The sequence below is a fragment of the Silurus aristotelis genome (genome assembly GCF_946808225.1).
Source record: "Silurus aristotelis genome assembly, chromosome: 5".
Classification (NCBI taxonomy): Eukaryota; Metazoa; Chordata; class Actinopteri; order Siluriformes; family Siluridae; genus Silurus; species Silurus aristotelis.
In genome coordinates, this window is record NC_139578.1 from 34,721,026 (window position 1) to 34,738,806 (window position 17,781).

Below are 17,781 nucleotides of genomic sequence, written 5' to 3' on the forward strand. Positions count from 1 at the left end.
CATCTGCCATTGTTATGGGTTTGACTTAGACAGCTGTGTGTGTGTGTGTGTGTGTGTGTGTGTGTGTGTCTGTGTATGTGTGTGTTTGGGGTCAGCAGTTGGGGAGAATGATTGACATGTGTTTGTGAGGATAGGGGAGGGGCATGGGTAATCACGTAGCCCAGGTTCTGCCTACACACTTCACACTAAGCAATAACAGCCTGCTAAACTACTAGCATGCTAATACTCCACAGGCTGAGACACGTTAACAGACACAAGCCTGGTTTTGAAACAGAACTCAGAAGGCTAGCAATTACATTTACATGTAACAAAACTAAGGGTGCTTCTTTTATTCACTACATGAATAAACACTACACTAGCATGAAATACTTCCATTCAATTCAATTTGTTAACAAAAAGCTAGCCATCTGGCACAAAGGTAACTATGTGCTAATAATCAGCTAGTTCAGTTGTTCAGCATTTACCTCATGTTTCCAGCTAAATAACTAGCAAGCTAGTGTGTGCGTTTCCAGACGTCTTTGTCTCCCCACTGTATCAAGGATTAGCTGTGGTTAATGTGGGTTTTCATATAGTGTGTGTGTGTGTGTGTGTGTGTGTTTGTGTCTGTGTGTGGCTTCTTTTTTGTGATCTCACTCCTCATGTGAGCGGCATAATGACTCTAAAACACCAATTTAACAGTCGTTAATGTTAATTAACTGCTATCAGGAAATCCCAGCAGCAACCAGACACAGATTTTCTATGAAAAACATCATTACCTCTGTAGTGTCAGTATTTAACAAGGTTATCATTACTCTGTAGTGTCAGTAAAGTCGCAGGTGTTTTTTCAGATGTTTCTGTACCCAGGCACTGTTGAGATTCTCTTGAGATTTCACTCTAGAGATACCTTTCAGGAACAAGGTTCCTCATCCTGTTTTTGATGTTCCACCTAAGAGTGACACTCTCAGTCTGATGCTGAGATCACATGACGAGTTACTGTCTGCTTGAAATCATGATCCGTTCTTAGGTCCTTGCTGTGAGTCTGTGGCGACGAACTCAGAGTGGAATAATCATTAAACTCCTTATTTCTAGAAAACGAGGTGTTAACAAGGAAATGGTCTCCAGGTGCTGCTGATAGATAGTGGGAAGTCTCTCGTGGTGTATCCATGTCCCCTGATTCTTATACCTGACTTGTGATCATCCATGTTCTGGACATGCAGGTGTTTGTAAAATGTACTTACGTGCATTAAAGTGTATTTGTGTGGTCTGGCATGAAGAGTGATGTAGCACGAAACTGCAAAACCTTTCCCACATGTCAGATAGCAGTGACAGGGAAATCCAATCATGTTGTTCCCACCTGCACCATTACAACCCATTGTGGTTAAGAATGAACTGTTCGAGTTGATTGTGTTGGCCCCCTGCCCAAGACATGCTCCGGGAAATTGTTATTTGTTAACCCTCATGTCTGCTGCCACCTGGTTCCCAGAAGCTTTTCAAAGTGCACACTCGAGTCGAGGACTGCCGTCAAACGGTGGATGAATTCTGTACTACGTTTTGCCTGCCCATATCTATACAAACTGATCGGGCTTAAACGTTATGTCCCCAGTTGTTTTCTCGGGTAGTTTGAGATTTGGTGCCAGGATCCTCACTGTGACTGTGTATCTTGCTCAGATAACCAACAAATTCTGTTTTGTCTGTGGTTCTAATGGTTGCCCTGACTGCAGGTAACTGAAGGTGGAATTGTTATCCCACCTTCTCCAGAGGTTGAGAGTCTTCACCTTGGTGAAGGTAGGTATTAGTACCTCTATTAATACCTCTGAGGTATTAGTGTGGAGGTTTGCCTACCATTTTACATGAAGAAATCAGTGCACTAAATTGAAAGATTCCCAGGTTTATTTTCTGATGATCCACCTCACACGATGGTAGGTGTAGGTGATTATGCCCCCATTAGGCAGCATACATACAGAGCAAACCCAATTAAGATAAGCAATTATGAGGAAAGAAACTGCATACAGGAGTAAACCTGCCCCAATGTAAGCCCTTGGTGTTCTTCTTGTATTTTAGTGCCCAAGGAAGGTTCCTTCTTTTGCTTCTGAACAGATTAGAGGAAAGTGAGTGCTGTAACTAAACCTGCTATGTTCTTTCTTCCTGGAATGGAAGAGTGTGTTGACTCTGACTAGGTTTAAAACTAAGCTGGACCTCCTAAAAGGTTACTTGCAAATGCCCTGACACCTTATGTTTCTGTCTTTGCTCCCCCAGATACCTTTCTCAAGTATACAGTCATAGCTTTTGGGCTCTGGGAAATGTACTATCGAAGTTTTAGAGGTTGATGAACCAGGTGTTAAGGAGGTGATTGTATTTTGATTCTTGCGAAGAGCACATGAACCTTTATCAAGTATTCACAATAATGCTCCCTTAGAAAAAAACTTGGATAAGTGAATTTGGCAAGGGGGTTGTCGCTTACAAGAGGACGACCATGACATGGACCACCCAGGGGGTTACTTTTCTAAGAAGTTTCTGGAACACTACACTATGGTACCACTGAGAAAAACAGTACCACTTGCCTTGCTGTTGACTTTACAGCATTTTGATGTCCATGTTTTAACTTATTAGTCTTTTTGCATCACCAACCAGAGGTGATGCTTTGGGCCCCGATTGTTCAAGGGTTTGATTTGGTCATCACACATAAGAAATGTGCACTAAATATTATTAGTGTTAGAACTTTCTGGTTGATGTTGTTTGTGTTAGGGTCACACTTGTGTAAGAGTGTGTTACAATCTGCAATATTTCTCAGGTTGTATTGCATTGTATGCATTGTTTGTATAATTAGTCTGTGTAGACATTATTCCTGATTCCAGCTTGGGCATTCCTGCACTCCGTCCTAATGATGCCATGCCTACCTCCAATTGTAGAGCAACTGTGCCCCTGAAGCACAGAGGGTTAAGGGCCTTTTTAAGGGTTAAGACTGGCAGCTTGGTGATATTGAGGTTTAAACCCACAACCTTCTGATCAGTAACCCAGCGCTTTAACCACGGAGCTGCCACCTCAAAGTTGTTTGAAGGAAATTTGTCTGTCTTGTTGTGTTTTCTTTTGTAGGTAAAATAGGTTTCTCAAAAAAAGTATTCTTGTTGGGTATTTTGGTCTGAGTCCAATCTGAAGTTCATTTGCATGTATCTCCTGTTTTATGCTATAAATGTGTTGTGCTTTATTTCTTAATTGAAAACCTAAACTGTCTCGTAACAGTATCGGGAGTAAGATTTGCTCATTGTAGCGTTTGTATTGAATTAATACTTTATTATTAGTACTTTAGTACTTCATTATTGATACTGTTGGAATTGATCTTTAGTACTGATACTGTTGGTACAGTCTTAGTCTTGTTAAAGCTTTTGTTTTATATTATTAAAAACAAATTATTGCACTTCTTTGCTGTCAGTATTTTTAGCATTGGAAGGGGTTCAGTTTTTTTTTTTTCATTTTAGGTATTGTTTTCTCAAAAGGTTGTCGGTGCAATTAATTTTAGAAATAGTTATTTCTTTTTAGAATTTGTTGTGTTAGCGCAATAGTTATAGTGTAGTTAATATTTAGCGTTTGTACAGTTTTACAGTGTTAGTACTTTGACTTCAGTATTAGTATTAATTTCTGTTATTGTTGTCAGTTCTTTTAGTATTAGAAGTGTTAGTACTTTTTTATATTGGTATTATTGTTTTTATTACAGTAGCTATCAAAAGTTGACCCCTAGTCATTTTGTGAATTTCCCTCTTGGATAAATAAAATGTATTTATTAAAGTAATCAACAGACACGTACATATTTCTTTTGTTTACTCGGTAATGTAACGACCTGAGAATTTCTTTTGACCGAACAAATCTATAGATGTCCAGATGTTCCACTTTATTTTCAGTGAAAATCCTCCATTGGCATGAAGAACAGCTTCACACTCTCCAGCATCCGGACACTTTGTTTCTCCAAATGTTCAGCTGAAACACTTTGCCATGTCTCCTATAAAACTCACAAAAGATGTTTTTTCACTAGATGGAGATTTCTTCTTCATCTCAGAGCAGTTCAGTAGGATTGAGGTGTGGTGACTGGGCAGGTGGTTCATGATAGATATCACTCCAGACGTCTGGTTACTCTCTAAATAACACGTACAGAACTCAGACGTGCACTTCGGCTCATCGTCTTGTTGTACGGTGAAGTCGCTTCCAACGAGCCGCAGTCCAGACGGAACTGCACGGTGATGAAGTGTGGAATGGAGACATGTTGGTTCACTTTCACTTTCCAGAACCTTCCCTGCACATAGCGCAATGCTATTTGTGTTATTGTGTTGTACTTTGTGTAATAAAGTGTGTTTGTGTGGTTATTGTGACGAGTGTATACGATCTTCACATGCTGTAAACACACGTCTCTTCCCAAAAAAGTGTCATTGGCACTGTTAGCAAAAACAGAAGGCTGCGCTGAGCAAACAGCCGCGAAGAAGAAAGATTAGCAATAAGTGAAGATAAGCACAGATAATGTAAACCATCATTGTTATAGCTTCCTGTCATGCTAGGTGTGTTACCGTGGCAACGTCTAAAACATTAGCACAGACAAATGATTCACATCACTCGTGTTCATTTACACGGTTATGAGGAAATACGTGTGCAAGGGATTGAGTGAACGTGAGAACCCTGGCAACATGACCAGAAACGTCTTTCTTGTAGCAAAGTGTTCAGTGACCAATCAGAGTTGTGTGTGTGTGTGTGTGTGTGTGTGTGTGTGTGTGTGTGTGTGTGTGTGTGTGCAATGACATAAGGCTGAGATTTTTAGAGCTAGGTCACTGTCTATACTTAACATCCCAGAAATGACAGGAGAACGCAGTGTGTGTGTGTGTGTGTGTGTGTGTGTGTGTGTGTGTGTGTGTGTGTGTGTGTGTGTGTGTGTGCAGACGCTTTGGCACAGGGACGTCATTCGTGACAGTGTTGACATTCTCAGTTATTCATCATCAGCTCAGTGTGATATTTTCCACAGGACCCGTTTGAGGGCAGCTCATTTTTAGAATGGTACTGATTTGAACACTTTCTCCTGACAATCTCAGTAGCTGCTCCGGGACACCACCAGTCATCATCACCTGGTACACTGAGGTCTGGATGAAACCCAGCTATGTATTTAAAGCTGTAGCTGGAAACTAACTATAAATCGGTGTGGAAGATGGAAAGTGTTGATGATAAGGCTTGTAAGGTCTCTTCCTTTAGAGATGGAGGGATGAGTGGAGCAGTGGTAGAGGATAGAATCAGTGATAAAGGAGGAAGGGATGCATGGAGCAGTGTGGATCAGTGGAGGATGGAGGGATCGGTAGAGCAGAAGTAGAGAATGGAAGAATAAGTGTTGCAGTAGTAGAGGATGAAGAGATGAGTGTTGGAGTGGTAGAGGATGGAGGGATGAGTGGTAGAGGATGGAGGGATGAATATTGCAGTGGTAGAGGATGGAGACATGAGTGGTAGAGGATGGAGATATGAGTGGTAGAGGATGGAGATATGAGTGGTAGAGGATGGAGGGATGAGTGGTAGAGGATATAGGGATGAGTAGTAGAGGATGGAGAGATGAGTGCTGCAGTGGTAGAGGATATAGGGATGAGTGGTAGAGGATGGAGGGATGAATGCTGCAGTGGTAGAGGATATAGGGATGAGTGGTAGAGGATGGAGGGATGAATGCTGCAGTGGTAGAGGATATAGGGATGAGTGTTGCAGTGGTAGAGGATGGAGGGATGAGTGGTAGAGGATAGAGAGATGAGTGGTAGAGGATAAAGTGTTGAGTGTTGCAGTGGTAGAGGATGGAGGGATGAGTGTTGCAGTGGTAAAGGATGGAAGGATGAGTAGTAGAGGATGTAGGGATGAGTGTTGCAGTGGTAGAGGATAAAGGGATGAGTGGTAGAGGATAGAGAGATGAGTGGTAGAGGATAAAGTGATGAGTGTTGCAGTGGTAGAGGATGGAGGGATGAGTGTTGCAGTGGTAGAGGATGGAGGGATGAGTGTTGCAGTGGTAGAGAATGGAGGGATGAGTAGTAGAGGATGTAGGGATGAGTGTTGCAGTGGTAGAGGATGGTGGGATGAGTGGTAGAGGATAGAGAGATGAGTGGTAGAGGATGAAGGGATGAGTGTTGCAGTGGTAGAGGATGGGGGATGAGTGGTAGAGGATAGAGAGAAGAGTGGTAGAGGATGGAGTGATGAGTGGTAGAGGATGGAGTGATGAGTGGTAGAGGATGGAGGGACGAGTGGTAGAGGATGGAGGGATGAGTAGTAGATGATGGAGGGATGAGTGTTGCAGTGGTAGAGGATGGAGGGATGAGTGGTAGAGGATGGAGGGATGAGTAGTAGAGGATGGAGATATGAGTGGTAGAGGATGGAGGGATGAGTGGTAGAGGATATAGGGATGAGTAGTAGAGGATGGAGAGATGAGTGCTGCAGTGGTAGAGGATATAGGGATGAGTGGTAGAGGATGGAGGGATGAATGCTGCAGTGGTAGAGGATATAGGGATGAGTGTTGCAGTGGTAGAGGATGGAGGGATGAGTGGTAGAGGATAGAGAGATGAGTGGTAGAGAATAAAGTGATGAGTGTTGCAGTGGTAGAGGATGGAGGGATGAGTTTTGCATTGGTAGAGGATGGAAGGATGAGTAGTAGAGGATGGAGGGATGAGTGTTGCAGTGGTAGAGGATGGAGGGATGAGTGGTAGAGGATGGAGGGATGAGTAGTAGAGGATGGAGGGATGAGTGTTGCAGTGGTAGAGGATGGTGGGATGAGTGGTAGAGGATAGAGGGATGAGTGGTAGAGGATGAAGGGATGCTGCAATTTGAGACAATTGAGCTGCACTGCAGGGCCCTTACGCAAGGCCCCTAAACCCCCTCACAGTGTGTAGAGTGAATGTTGCTGTAGTGTGTTACAGTGTAGAAAGAGCTAGAAGTTGTGAATGTGGTAGAGAAACCCATGTGGTAGTTCCTCTGAACATTAGCTGATATTTCGAGAAGATGAAAACATGAACACACACTTTCTCTCATCGCTCACTAGTTCTCACCTGTACATTCCTGACCCTGTGGCATTGTGGGAAAAAGGTTGATGTGCTGAAGTGTGGGAGGGAGCGTTCAGCCCGAGGGGGTAGGGATTAGCGACTCTCTGCCTTCTCCAGTTCTACAGCAGCTTTTGTGCAGCAGATAGATGATGGACGTCACCTAGAAAGAACAAGCGAATAAAGGATGTGGCGATCCTCTTTTTGTTCTCGGGTTCTGGCTTCAGGGTGAGAGCGCATCTCCATGTTACTCGCCGTCACGGATTCCACAGACACCTTCGACTCGTATGTTTTGAGTGGAGAAATGACGTTTGTCTCTGAACGTTGTCATGGTTCAGTCATGGACTCACCACCACCACGGGTTTGGGAATTGTTTGGATTAAAACGAAGCGCCTGAAATACCTTCATCCTAGTCGTCATCTCTTTGCAGAGCGTATCTCATGCACCTTCCCCGTAACTATAATAAATACCTGTAACTTTCCGCATCCCCTCCAAACCCCCAAGTTGTGACTTGCCTGGTTTCTGCTTCGAACATTTCGTCCCTGTGGTCAAAGCGCAGGAGAAAAGCAAACAGCCTTTTCTTGGGGAGGGGAAGAATGTAGAATTCAAGCTCAAGCTTAGACAAGTCCTGTGGGTCTTATTTACAGTGTGGACCATGAAGGACACTCAAGCGTAGTGTAAAGGTCTGGATGTCCATTAAATTGTTGTGATGAACCTTCACCAAAAAAACAGAACGAATAATTTGCAAAAGCAAGCTTCTGGTAGCACGTTTCCATGTGGAGAACCATTCCATGTTGGTATTAAGCAGCGGATTGATCAGAAAGCTGATGTAGATCTTAGGTCTCGGTTGGTTTTACTGGTAGCTACCTGCTTCCACACCGAGCCGGGAGCTGGTTATTCGGATACAACAGTTTTGTGTATAAAGAATAAAGACGTTAACCAAATTGTATTTCGCTAAATTTACAAATAAAGTGAAGCAAGAACAGAACATCTCAACGCTTTGAGACTTTTTGTCAAGGTCCCACTTACAATGTGCTGCATTAAGGTCTGATCCAATTACATATGAAAAATAAGGTTCATTGTGAAAAAGACAATGTGGCACCTGGAATGTGTGGCTTTAAACCATCCACTTTAGAATCTCAGAGCAGCACAGACTAAGGAGAAGCAGGAAAAGTGGGGACATTACGAACAGCCAAGAAGGAATCTAGAGGCTTATAAACTAAAGCCACGAGAAAATGAGAAGAATGAAAGTAAAAAGTTTACAAGGACATGATCATAGAAAGAAACTACAGACCTGTACACTGGCGAGACTCTAGATCAAGATCAATCTAGATGACCGAGTCTTTTGAAGATGGACAATATGGAAAAAAGGTGACCTGGAAACTAGGACAGAAGGAAACTAAAGATACCCTGAGGATTATAAGGAAACTCACCAGGAAACTCAGGACCTGTAAACCAGGGGACCTGGAAGTGAACTGCTCTCAGCCAATCAGAACAAATTGAGCTACTCTCAGCCAATCAGAAAGCAGTGAACTGCTCTCAGCCAATCAGAATAAATTGAGCTACTCTCAGCCATCGGAACGCAGTTAACTGGAGTGATATTTTTGAAGAATTATAGGTTTCTAAGGTTGGTTTCATATGTGAGTGTCAATGCACTAGGCTGTGTAATACCCTGTGTGTGTGTGTGTGTGTGTGTGTGTGTGTGTGTGTGTGTGTGTGTGTGTGTGTGTGCGTGTGTGTGTTAGCGAGAGAAAGAGATTCCCATAAACTGGTTTCTCCACACAGCTGTGTGTTGGACGTGTTAAATTGACCCAGAATTACACATAATGAGCGAAAGCGAGGCGTGTTGCTGAAGTCAAGCTGCTCTGGAAAACCTCAGAATGCCGGTCAGGGTTTTATTGACGCTTGCTCTAAAATAAACTGACACTGAGAGGTGTTAGGGCATCGCCCGATCTGTGTGTGTGTGTGTGTGTGTGTGTGTGTGTGTGTGGTGCCAGAATTGTCCTTCCCTGTTTCTAAGGGGGAAAACCAGAATAGACTGCAGATGTTTGAGGACTGGTTTGGACGTCCGGGGTGTCCGAACGCATTCGTGTTCCTTGTATGAAGACGTGTTCCTCTGTTGTTCTGCACGTGCGACACAAGCTTAGCGTAGATCATGAGGAAGATGATGGTATGGTCAAAAACATAGCAAAACACTGAAGTGTACGATTTGTTCTGAATGGAAGAAAGTACAGAGAAGATAAAAGCTTGGAAGGACGTAACAAAGATCGGCGGTCTGTTTAGGGTGCGCACGTAGCAAGTATATGTAACTAGCCAAAAACGTTTGTTGTGCTGCATTTGTGATAATATTAAACAATAAACGCTAAAACTAAGACGACCGCACAGTGAAATCAGACCATCACACAACCTTTCATTAAAACGATTCACTTTTCTGTGTGGTTCTGTGTCTTCCACTTGTTCTTGAACAAGTGTGTGTGTGTTTGTGTGTGTGCGCTACATTCCTACAGGTGAATAAGTGTAAAGAGGTGTATTAGCACTCGCTGTGTTCTCACACACACACATACACACACGGATTCCTGAGACGTGTTCGAACAGGGCGTGCTCACGGCGATGCGGCTTAGCGCGCCGTCGCGCTGCGTGTGCGCTAATCTAACAATTACACTTCTCACCCTCCTATCGCAGCGTTCCGATTGGCTGAGAGCGTGACAGGGGATAATTACACGTGCTAAATACAAGCAATAAAAAGCGTACACGTGTTCTTGTCTTGATGAGACGGTTTGCTGTCTAAACCATGTCCTGATTACAGATTATCTGATGGTTGTCAGATGCCACCTGATGGACGCTGATTTGAAGATTGTTTGTGTTGATTTGCAGGCTGACGGGGAATGAGCCCCTCTCCATCCTGCCCATGAGCTTCCAGCCCGAAGACGGACCAGCCAGGGCCCACTATAAACTCTGCGACCGGCTCAAACTGGAGAAGAAGCAGCGCAGGATGTGCAGAAGAGACCCGGGTGTAGCCGAGACTCTCATGGAGGCCATCAGCCTCAGTGCCCTCGAGTGCCAGTACCAGTTCCGCTTCGAGAGGTGGAACTGCACCTTAGAGGGGCGATACAGAGCAAATATATTAAAAAGAGGTGAGTGTCCAGGCTCATACTGATTTCTGATTGGCTGAGAGCCTTATGTAGTTTCCCCGATTGAAAACCATAAGGCAGATCATTTGCATGTTCAGGTAGGAGATATTTCCAAAACGCTAGGCTAGTTAGATTTAGAAGCTGATATGATATGCAGGTGAAAAACACTGGACAAACTAAAGATCTGCTGCACAATGCTTTTAAGCTCATTTACATTTATGGCATTTGGCATCTAATTCATACAAACAAGCAGCTATAGGGTTAAGGGCCTTTCTCAGGGGCCCAGGGTTGTGACTGGAATTTGAACCCATGACCTTCAGATTGAAAGCCTTGACCACAAAGCTAGCTCCTCCCACCCACACTGCAGCACTATCAAAAGGTAGTGAAAATGAGGTCCACAACACAACTTGGAATTCCATTTTGAAATAACTGTGTGTGTGTGTGTGTGTTTGTGTGTGTGTGTGTACACGCAGGTTTTAAAGAGACAGCGTTTCTCTACGCAATCTCCTCAGCCGGTTTGACCCATGCCATGGCGAAAGCGTGCAGCGCAGGACGAATGGAACGCTGCACCTGTGACGAGGCTCCTGACCTGGAGAACCGAAAGGCCTGGCAATGGGGGGGCTGTGGGGACAACCTCAAATACAGCAACAAGTTCGTCAAGGACTTCCTGGGCAAGCGTTCCAACAAGGACCTGCGTGCCCGCGTCGACATGCACAACAGCCACGTTGGTATGAAGGTGGGTGTGGCCTTCATTAGACTTTCAGCCCTGAAATTCAGCCCTGCCTCTCGGCACCTAATGTTCGTCTGTCACGTTTCGTAGTCGATACATCATGTCTAGCGTTGAAAGCATGATGTCTGACATACTCGGCAAGAATGCTGCTGAACCTTAAGCTAAAAAATCTGCCTCGTAATGGTGACGCCGGAGATGTTGGGCTGTTAAATGAGCAGCTGTTCCTACGAAAAAAGGTTCTGTTTAGGTGACTTGATGACGTGAGGAATCGGGCAGTGATCAGTCACCTTCTGTTTAAGACATAGAGATGAAATGTTGCCTAAAGACTTGTTTAGGTCTGTCTTCCATAATACTGTCTGGACACGTGATTTACATGGGAAGTGGGAGCTCAGTGGTTAAGTCTCTGGGTTACTAATCAGAAAGTTGGGGGTTTAAGCCCCAGTATTGCCAAACTGCCACTCTTGTGGCCATTGAGCAAGGCCCTCCAGGGGGCAGTGTTCCAGGTGTGCAGTATCATTAGTAAATCAGTTAGAAAAGTCAGGTCCTCATGTGGGTGAAATGAAGTAAGAAGGTCTGGGGTGCTTTCAGCTTTCACACTTATTGTTCAACAGGGTTGGAGCTCTATAGCAGGAGATCAACCACAAACTTCCAACCCATGGAAAGCAGATCTTCATACACAAATGTCCTGCTAGAACAGGTTTGGTGTCTCCTAGTTCAAGTGAAGACTTCCTACACAATTGTGCACCTCTGATTTTGTAATAACAGTTTGGAGGAGATCCACATATGGCTGGAACAATTCTTACACGTACGCTCATATGATAAGAAGTGAAGAGAGAAGTGGGTGAGATTTGGTTGTGAGATTGAGCTGTTTTTTAGTTTATAATGTTAAAACGATTACACAAGCTCTAATTCGGGGGTCACGCTGCTCGGGCTGTGTTCCAATAACGTAGGTTTTTTTCTTTTTTTTTTTTTTTTGTCAGCTGCTGCACGAGGTCAACAATCGGTGTGTTAAATTCCTGCTCTGGTCTGAACGCTGCCAAGATTCACATTCATTTAATCGAGTGTTTAATTCAGTAATTTATTAAAGTGTGTAATGGACCACCGGTGTGTAGAAAGAGCCAAAATAAACCTTCAGGCCTGGCACTGTGTGTGTGTGTGTGTGTGTGTGTGTGTGTGTGTGTGTGTGTGTTTAGACTTATTCATATTGTTGCCATTTTTGTTTAAGCATGAACATAAATTACTGCAGTCTGGCTGAAGGATCTCGATCTGCTCTCCTCCTCCCTTCACCTCCACCTCCACCACTCCTCCTCCATCCATACCTCCCTCCCTCCGTCCGTCTGTCCGTCCGTCCGCCTGCCAGCCCACCCGGCCACCCGTCCTTCCATCCATCTCCGAGATAAAAGATTTACAGCGGCGTTCTGTTTTTTTTTTCTTCTTTCCCCCTGCCATGTTTGGGGTCAAATCCCATATGGAGCGAGAAGCGTGGAATGTGCTGGCCTCGCTTTCCCCTCGAGTCTTCACGCTGACGGTTCACATTTCGCTTTCCATTGTGCTGCATGTGCAGCTTTTCCAAATCCACCTCACACACACACACACACACACACACACACACACACACACACACACACACACACACACACACACAGAAGAAGCACCTTCTCCCTAGTGTTTTTTTTAAGAGTTCATGTTCTCACGAAAATGTTGAAACACACCTTGTGGTTTCCGTCGTCCCGTTTCCCCCAGACCCGAGCGTACATTCTTAGTGTGGAAAACCAGAACACACACTCCAGCGCTCCGGCTCACTAACGCGCAGCAAGCGACGTGACACGACGTGACGTTTCAATGCTACGATAACTTTAATCGTCAAGGGCTGCGATAGGAAAAATCCCTTCCTCGCTGCGTAATAAAGTTAATTCTGTTTCTGCTAAAACGGTGGCGCGTGACCTTCTGGCCTCAGGATTATACCACACAGGATGAAGGAGATCTCCTGTGGAAATATGAAGAGACTCCGGTGCTTCACACCACATACAATTCCACACCATATATATTATATGTCTATCGTTTAAAATGCACTTTTAAAATGATAAGTTTGTCGACACCCTGACCATAAGATCGTTATGTGTATCTTTTTGAGCATCCCATTCCATATTTACTGTTTCTTCACTCCACTCTTCCGGGAAGATGTTCCACTAGATTTTGTGAAGATCCATGCAGCCACAAAGGTGTTAGTATAGGCAGGTACTGATGTAGGTGTGCTGAGGAGGTTCCCAGGGTGCAGTCAGCGTTCACAGTCATTCTTCAAAGTGTCGGAATAGTAGATCTTCCACTACAACACATATCTTCTGGGGCTGACTTTGAGAACAAACGTCCTGCTGGAGTAGGTTTGGGTCTCCTAGTTCAAGTAAAGACGTTAATTGTGTGCCACCAAGTTTGTGGACTGAAAAGTCCCCCTAATTGTATCCATATGGAGTATATTGTGTGGACACTAAAGAATATGTTCTTTTTTCCCTGTTCAGGTGATCAAGGTGGGCGTGGATACGACGTGTAAGTGCCACGGTGTGTCCGGCTCGTGCACGGTGCAGACGTGTTGGCGTCAGCTGGCGCCGTTCCACAAAATCGGCATGGTGCTGAAGCAACGCTACGAGACGGCGCTGAAGGTAGCCAGCGCCACTAACCAGGCGAAAGGCGAGGGCCAGCTGCCCCACGCGCCCCCTCGTGCCCGAGCCGAGCCTTTCTCGCGCACCTCCGACCTGCTGCACATCGAGGACTCGCCCAACTTCTGCCAGGCCAGCGTGTACTCGGCGGGGACGGCGGCACGGAAATGCCACAAGGACAAGAACTGCGACGCCATCTGCTGTGGGCGTGGCCATAACACGCAGAGTCGTGTGCTGACCCGGCCGTGCCAATGCCAGGTGCGCTGGTGCTGCTACGTGGAGTGTAAGCAGTGCACGCAAAAAGAGGAAGTCTACACCTGCAAGGGGTAAAAAAAAAAAACACACACACCCCATCAACATCGCCATCATCACCAACACCAAGGACAACGAGGGTTTCGGAGCCTGACTGGAAAAGTGATGCACGGACTTCGAACGGACGCTTTGGGGACCAAAAAAAGTTTCTCTTTCTCCGAACAGAGGGATTTTAACTTTTTTTTGGAGAAAATAATTAGCAGGGACTTTTTTTAGTTTTTTCTTCGACGCTCCGGAAACCTTCAGAAAATGAATCAGGAGAGAAAAGGTGGTCCACGATCTCATACTTCATGAGACCATATACAAGCATGTGTGTGTGTGTGTGTGTGTGTGTGTGTGTGTGTGTGTGTGTGTGTGTTTGCATGCCAGCATTATTAAACCAGAAAAAAAATCAGGACAGGGGTTGATTGAGAAGCACATACCTTCTTTACCCACACTACAGTGTGTATATGCAGCGTGTAAATAGGATCAATTGTATTATAATTATTTTATATAGAAATATCTACAGATGTATATTCACACCACTTATCAACATGTAAAGAAAAAAAAATCTTTTTTTTAGTTTATAACCACTAAGCACAGCCATGTGCTCTTTACTTCAGAGTTTCATATAGTTTTATTTTTATTTTTGACAAGGCCCTTGCAGAAACATGGCGCAAAAATCCCCAGATCGTATTTTCTTCTTCGCTATCTTCGCTATCGACGTCCACGGAAATGGAAAGTCTTCCTTATGCTAGTCACCGGATCGCACTGTTAACACAGTGAGGCTACACACACGTTTACCTCCGCTGTCCTTTTTTCTACATTTTTCTCTCTGAGCGGAACGTGGAACAGTCGCTGCCGCGGTTTAACCCGAGGCTATGAAGCCGCTTTGCGTGTCCTACTGCCTCACGTGACCTACGTCAAAGTTTTACATAAAGCTGAAGAAAACACCGCATTTTGGGGACGTGGTCTCGGGACGTCTCAGCAGAGGGATTATTTTGGTGTAAGAGGATACTGTGGACTTTTATCATTTGTCCGAATAAAATAAATTTTTTATTCATCTTATTCAGGGAATCGAGTAAAAAACCACTAATCACACCATCCATCGAGTCCGTATAGAGACTGCGTCCGGAACGCTAGCAAACATAGGCGTTCATTTAACATATACTCTAATGCTAACAAACAAGGGCGTTTTAGCAAGCTAGCAACAAAACCTTCAGGTGCATCATTCACCTGAATGTGAACTGAATGACGTACGCGCAAGGCTTTAAAAATGCCGATTGTAGCAAAGAGACTAGCATTTAGGATGAAGCCTTTAGCAAGAAGGCTACCATTTGGGACGTAGCCCTTGTCGTTAGCATGGGAAAAATTCTTTCCAAACAAGAAACATCTGTAATTGAGGCATGTGCTGAAATAACTCTAGCGAACTAACCAGCACTAGCGGACGTGCTGTAATACAAACTGATTCCAAATGTTTTAAAGGTTATCATTTTGAAAACACACACACACACACACACACACACACACACACACACACAATCAGAAATGTGTTATACAGACCTGCCGGTGACGAACTGATCATGCTCGTAAATCAATATATCACAGATTTTTACTTGTTTTTTTATATTTTCAGTACAATTGAACTACTGAATAAAAGCCCCCAGTTTAGCGAGACAGCACAGTTAGCGCACTGAAGCTATCACAGTATTTAAGGACTTAATGTGTATTTATAAACATATATCCAGATAAATAAAGTTGTAAATAGTTTTATGGTTATGTTCCTGTGGTGTAAAGACGAGAGTGAGGGGCAATGGGACGATGATCGAGAGCAGCGGGTGAGGGATGAGTGCAAGGGGTGTCGAGAGGCTGGGGGGAGAGGCAAGGGGCAAGAGAGAGAGGCAAGAGCAAGGCACAGGGGGTGAGGGTGAGGGTAGGGGTAAGAGGAATGGGCAGGGGGCAAGCGTGAGACACAAGAGGTGAGGGGCGACGAACATGCACAGAGACTCCACTGCTAAAAGTAAGAAATCGCTAATAACAACAACGTGGCTATGCTAGTGTGGCTAATGTGTGTTAGCCATATTATTTAGCTAAAAAAAATTTTTTATTTTTGTTTATTTTGCTAGCACGAGTTACCGAGCACACACTTTTTCTGTTTTCTTTTCTTTCTATCGCTTACTGTATGTTTCTGTATTAACTGATATGCTAGTTCACAGTCGCACGGTTTCAAACATTAGTTCAGCATTTTCAATCGTTCGAGATTCATTAGCAAACTTGAACTTGGTTATTGAGTAAAAGCGCTACAATAGCATAGCGATAACTTGCTCATGAATCTTTTTAGATTAGATTCCAAATGGGGAAAAAATGACTCTTTTGTTTTGACTGTTTTGTGTGAGAATGTGTGTTTGTGTGTGTGTGTGTGTGTGTGTGTGTTTGTGTGTGTGTGTGTGTGTGTGTGTGTGTGTGTGTCACATCATTTTTTAACCGAATTCCAGACTGTTTTTGCGAGGAGGACGCATGCTAATTAAATCCGACCTCGCACGCTACATGCAAACCATAATGGCAACGCTGAGGACGTCGGTGTGCGTTCCTTTAAACCACAGCTGCACAAAACACACGTTAGCATTTGCTAAACATCCTCATACACACACACACACACACACACACACACACACACACACACACACGACATTGAAAAAGTAAAAATGACTAATGTTGCTAATGATCACAGCAGCTAGCACTTTCCCTCCAGGATACAGCAGCAGTCGCGTTTCAGTTTCTCACGCACGCGTGATTAGCATGACACTAACCTTGTCTTTCGTATTTTATTATTATTATTTTTTTTAATCTGTAAAGAAACTCTATATTGTAGGGACAAAGTTTTAGACGAATGATAAATTATTTGTTGGAAATGTTTATGAGCGCGTGTACATTTTGTACAGATGAAGATTTTTGTATCGTGTCTTTTTGTACCTATTAATGAATTTTTTTTGGTGGGTTTTTTTCAGATTTTTTGGGGAAGCTGTTTGTGTGTGTGTGTGTGTGTGTGTGTGTGTGTGTGTGTGTGTGTGTGTGTGTGTGTGTGTGTGTGTGTTTTAAATCACAGTGTAACTGTTAGATCAGCATGATGCCATTAAAGAATGATAACTGTGCTGTGAACGGTGATTGGACCCCTTTAGTGCACGTCATCACTACAGGGGACGTAAAAACATTCTCCCCAGGGAGGGAGTTCAACATGTAGCATTAATGTTAAGATCTCTCCATTAGATCTTTTTTCAAGATCAGTCTCATTGATCTATACCCTAGATCTTGTTCCAAAATGTGTCCCCTAGATCTGTCCCCCAGCTCTGAGGGGTCCAGTCACTGTGCTCGTTCTCTCAGTTTGTGTTCAGTGATTAGTGCAATGCCACAGCTTTGTTTTCCCAGTTTAACATTTTCCTCTCTGGGGCAGTGGTGTGTTTCACTATCCACTATCTGTTGTGTCTTATTATGGGATGCTCAGATGATTTCCCTCTACCTCATGTGTATAGCCTGTAGGTATAAACTGATCGTGCGTGACTGGTAAGAATGTATTTAAGTTATTTAACTTCTTTGTATAACAAAGGCAAGAAAATCTAAAAAATATTAAATGGATTTTTAAAGAACTTTTCTCAGTTGTGGTGAACTTCATTCAAAATGTACCAAAAAACAACAAGTTCCAACCATTTAGAATCTTCTCCTTTCATCATTTTTCCTTTCAGACATTTTGATTTACGGTTTCCACAGAAGAAACGAGGTTTATATCGGTTTATATTAATCTTCATTACCAAATATGAGATTGGATTAAGACTGGATCAGGGACTGAGAACAGACCTGAAATTAGAACATGTGCAGAAACAACAATTGGACCAGGACTGAGAACAAAAGAGACGCAGGAACCAGAGGCAGAGACAGAAATAAGTCTGGTACGAGAACAAGAACAG

The 17,781-nt window shown here is 43.8% G+C and overlaps 1 protein-coding gene across 1 annotated transcript in view; it reads left to right on the forward strand.

The window, feature by feature from the left end:
• Nucleotides 1–17,463, forward strand: part of wnt9a (wingless-type MMTV integration site family, member 9A) — a 24,490-nt gene extending 7,027 nt beyond the window's left edge. Inside the window, exons 2-4 of the mRNA XM_083541015.1 lie at nucleotides 9,888–10,147; nucleotides 10,618–10,880; nucleotides 13,391–17,463. Coding sequence (XP_083397141.1) covers nucleotides 9,888–10,147; nucleotides 10,618–10,880; nucleotides 13,391–13,858 — 991 coding nt within the window. The 3' untranslated portion in view covers nucleotides 13,859–17,463. The remainder of the gene's footprint in view (nucleotides 1–9,887; nucleotides 10,148–10,617; nucleotides 10,881–13,390) is intronic.
• Nucleotides 17,464–17,781: the final 318 nt, after the last annotated feature.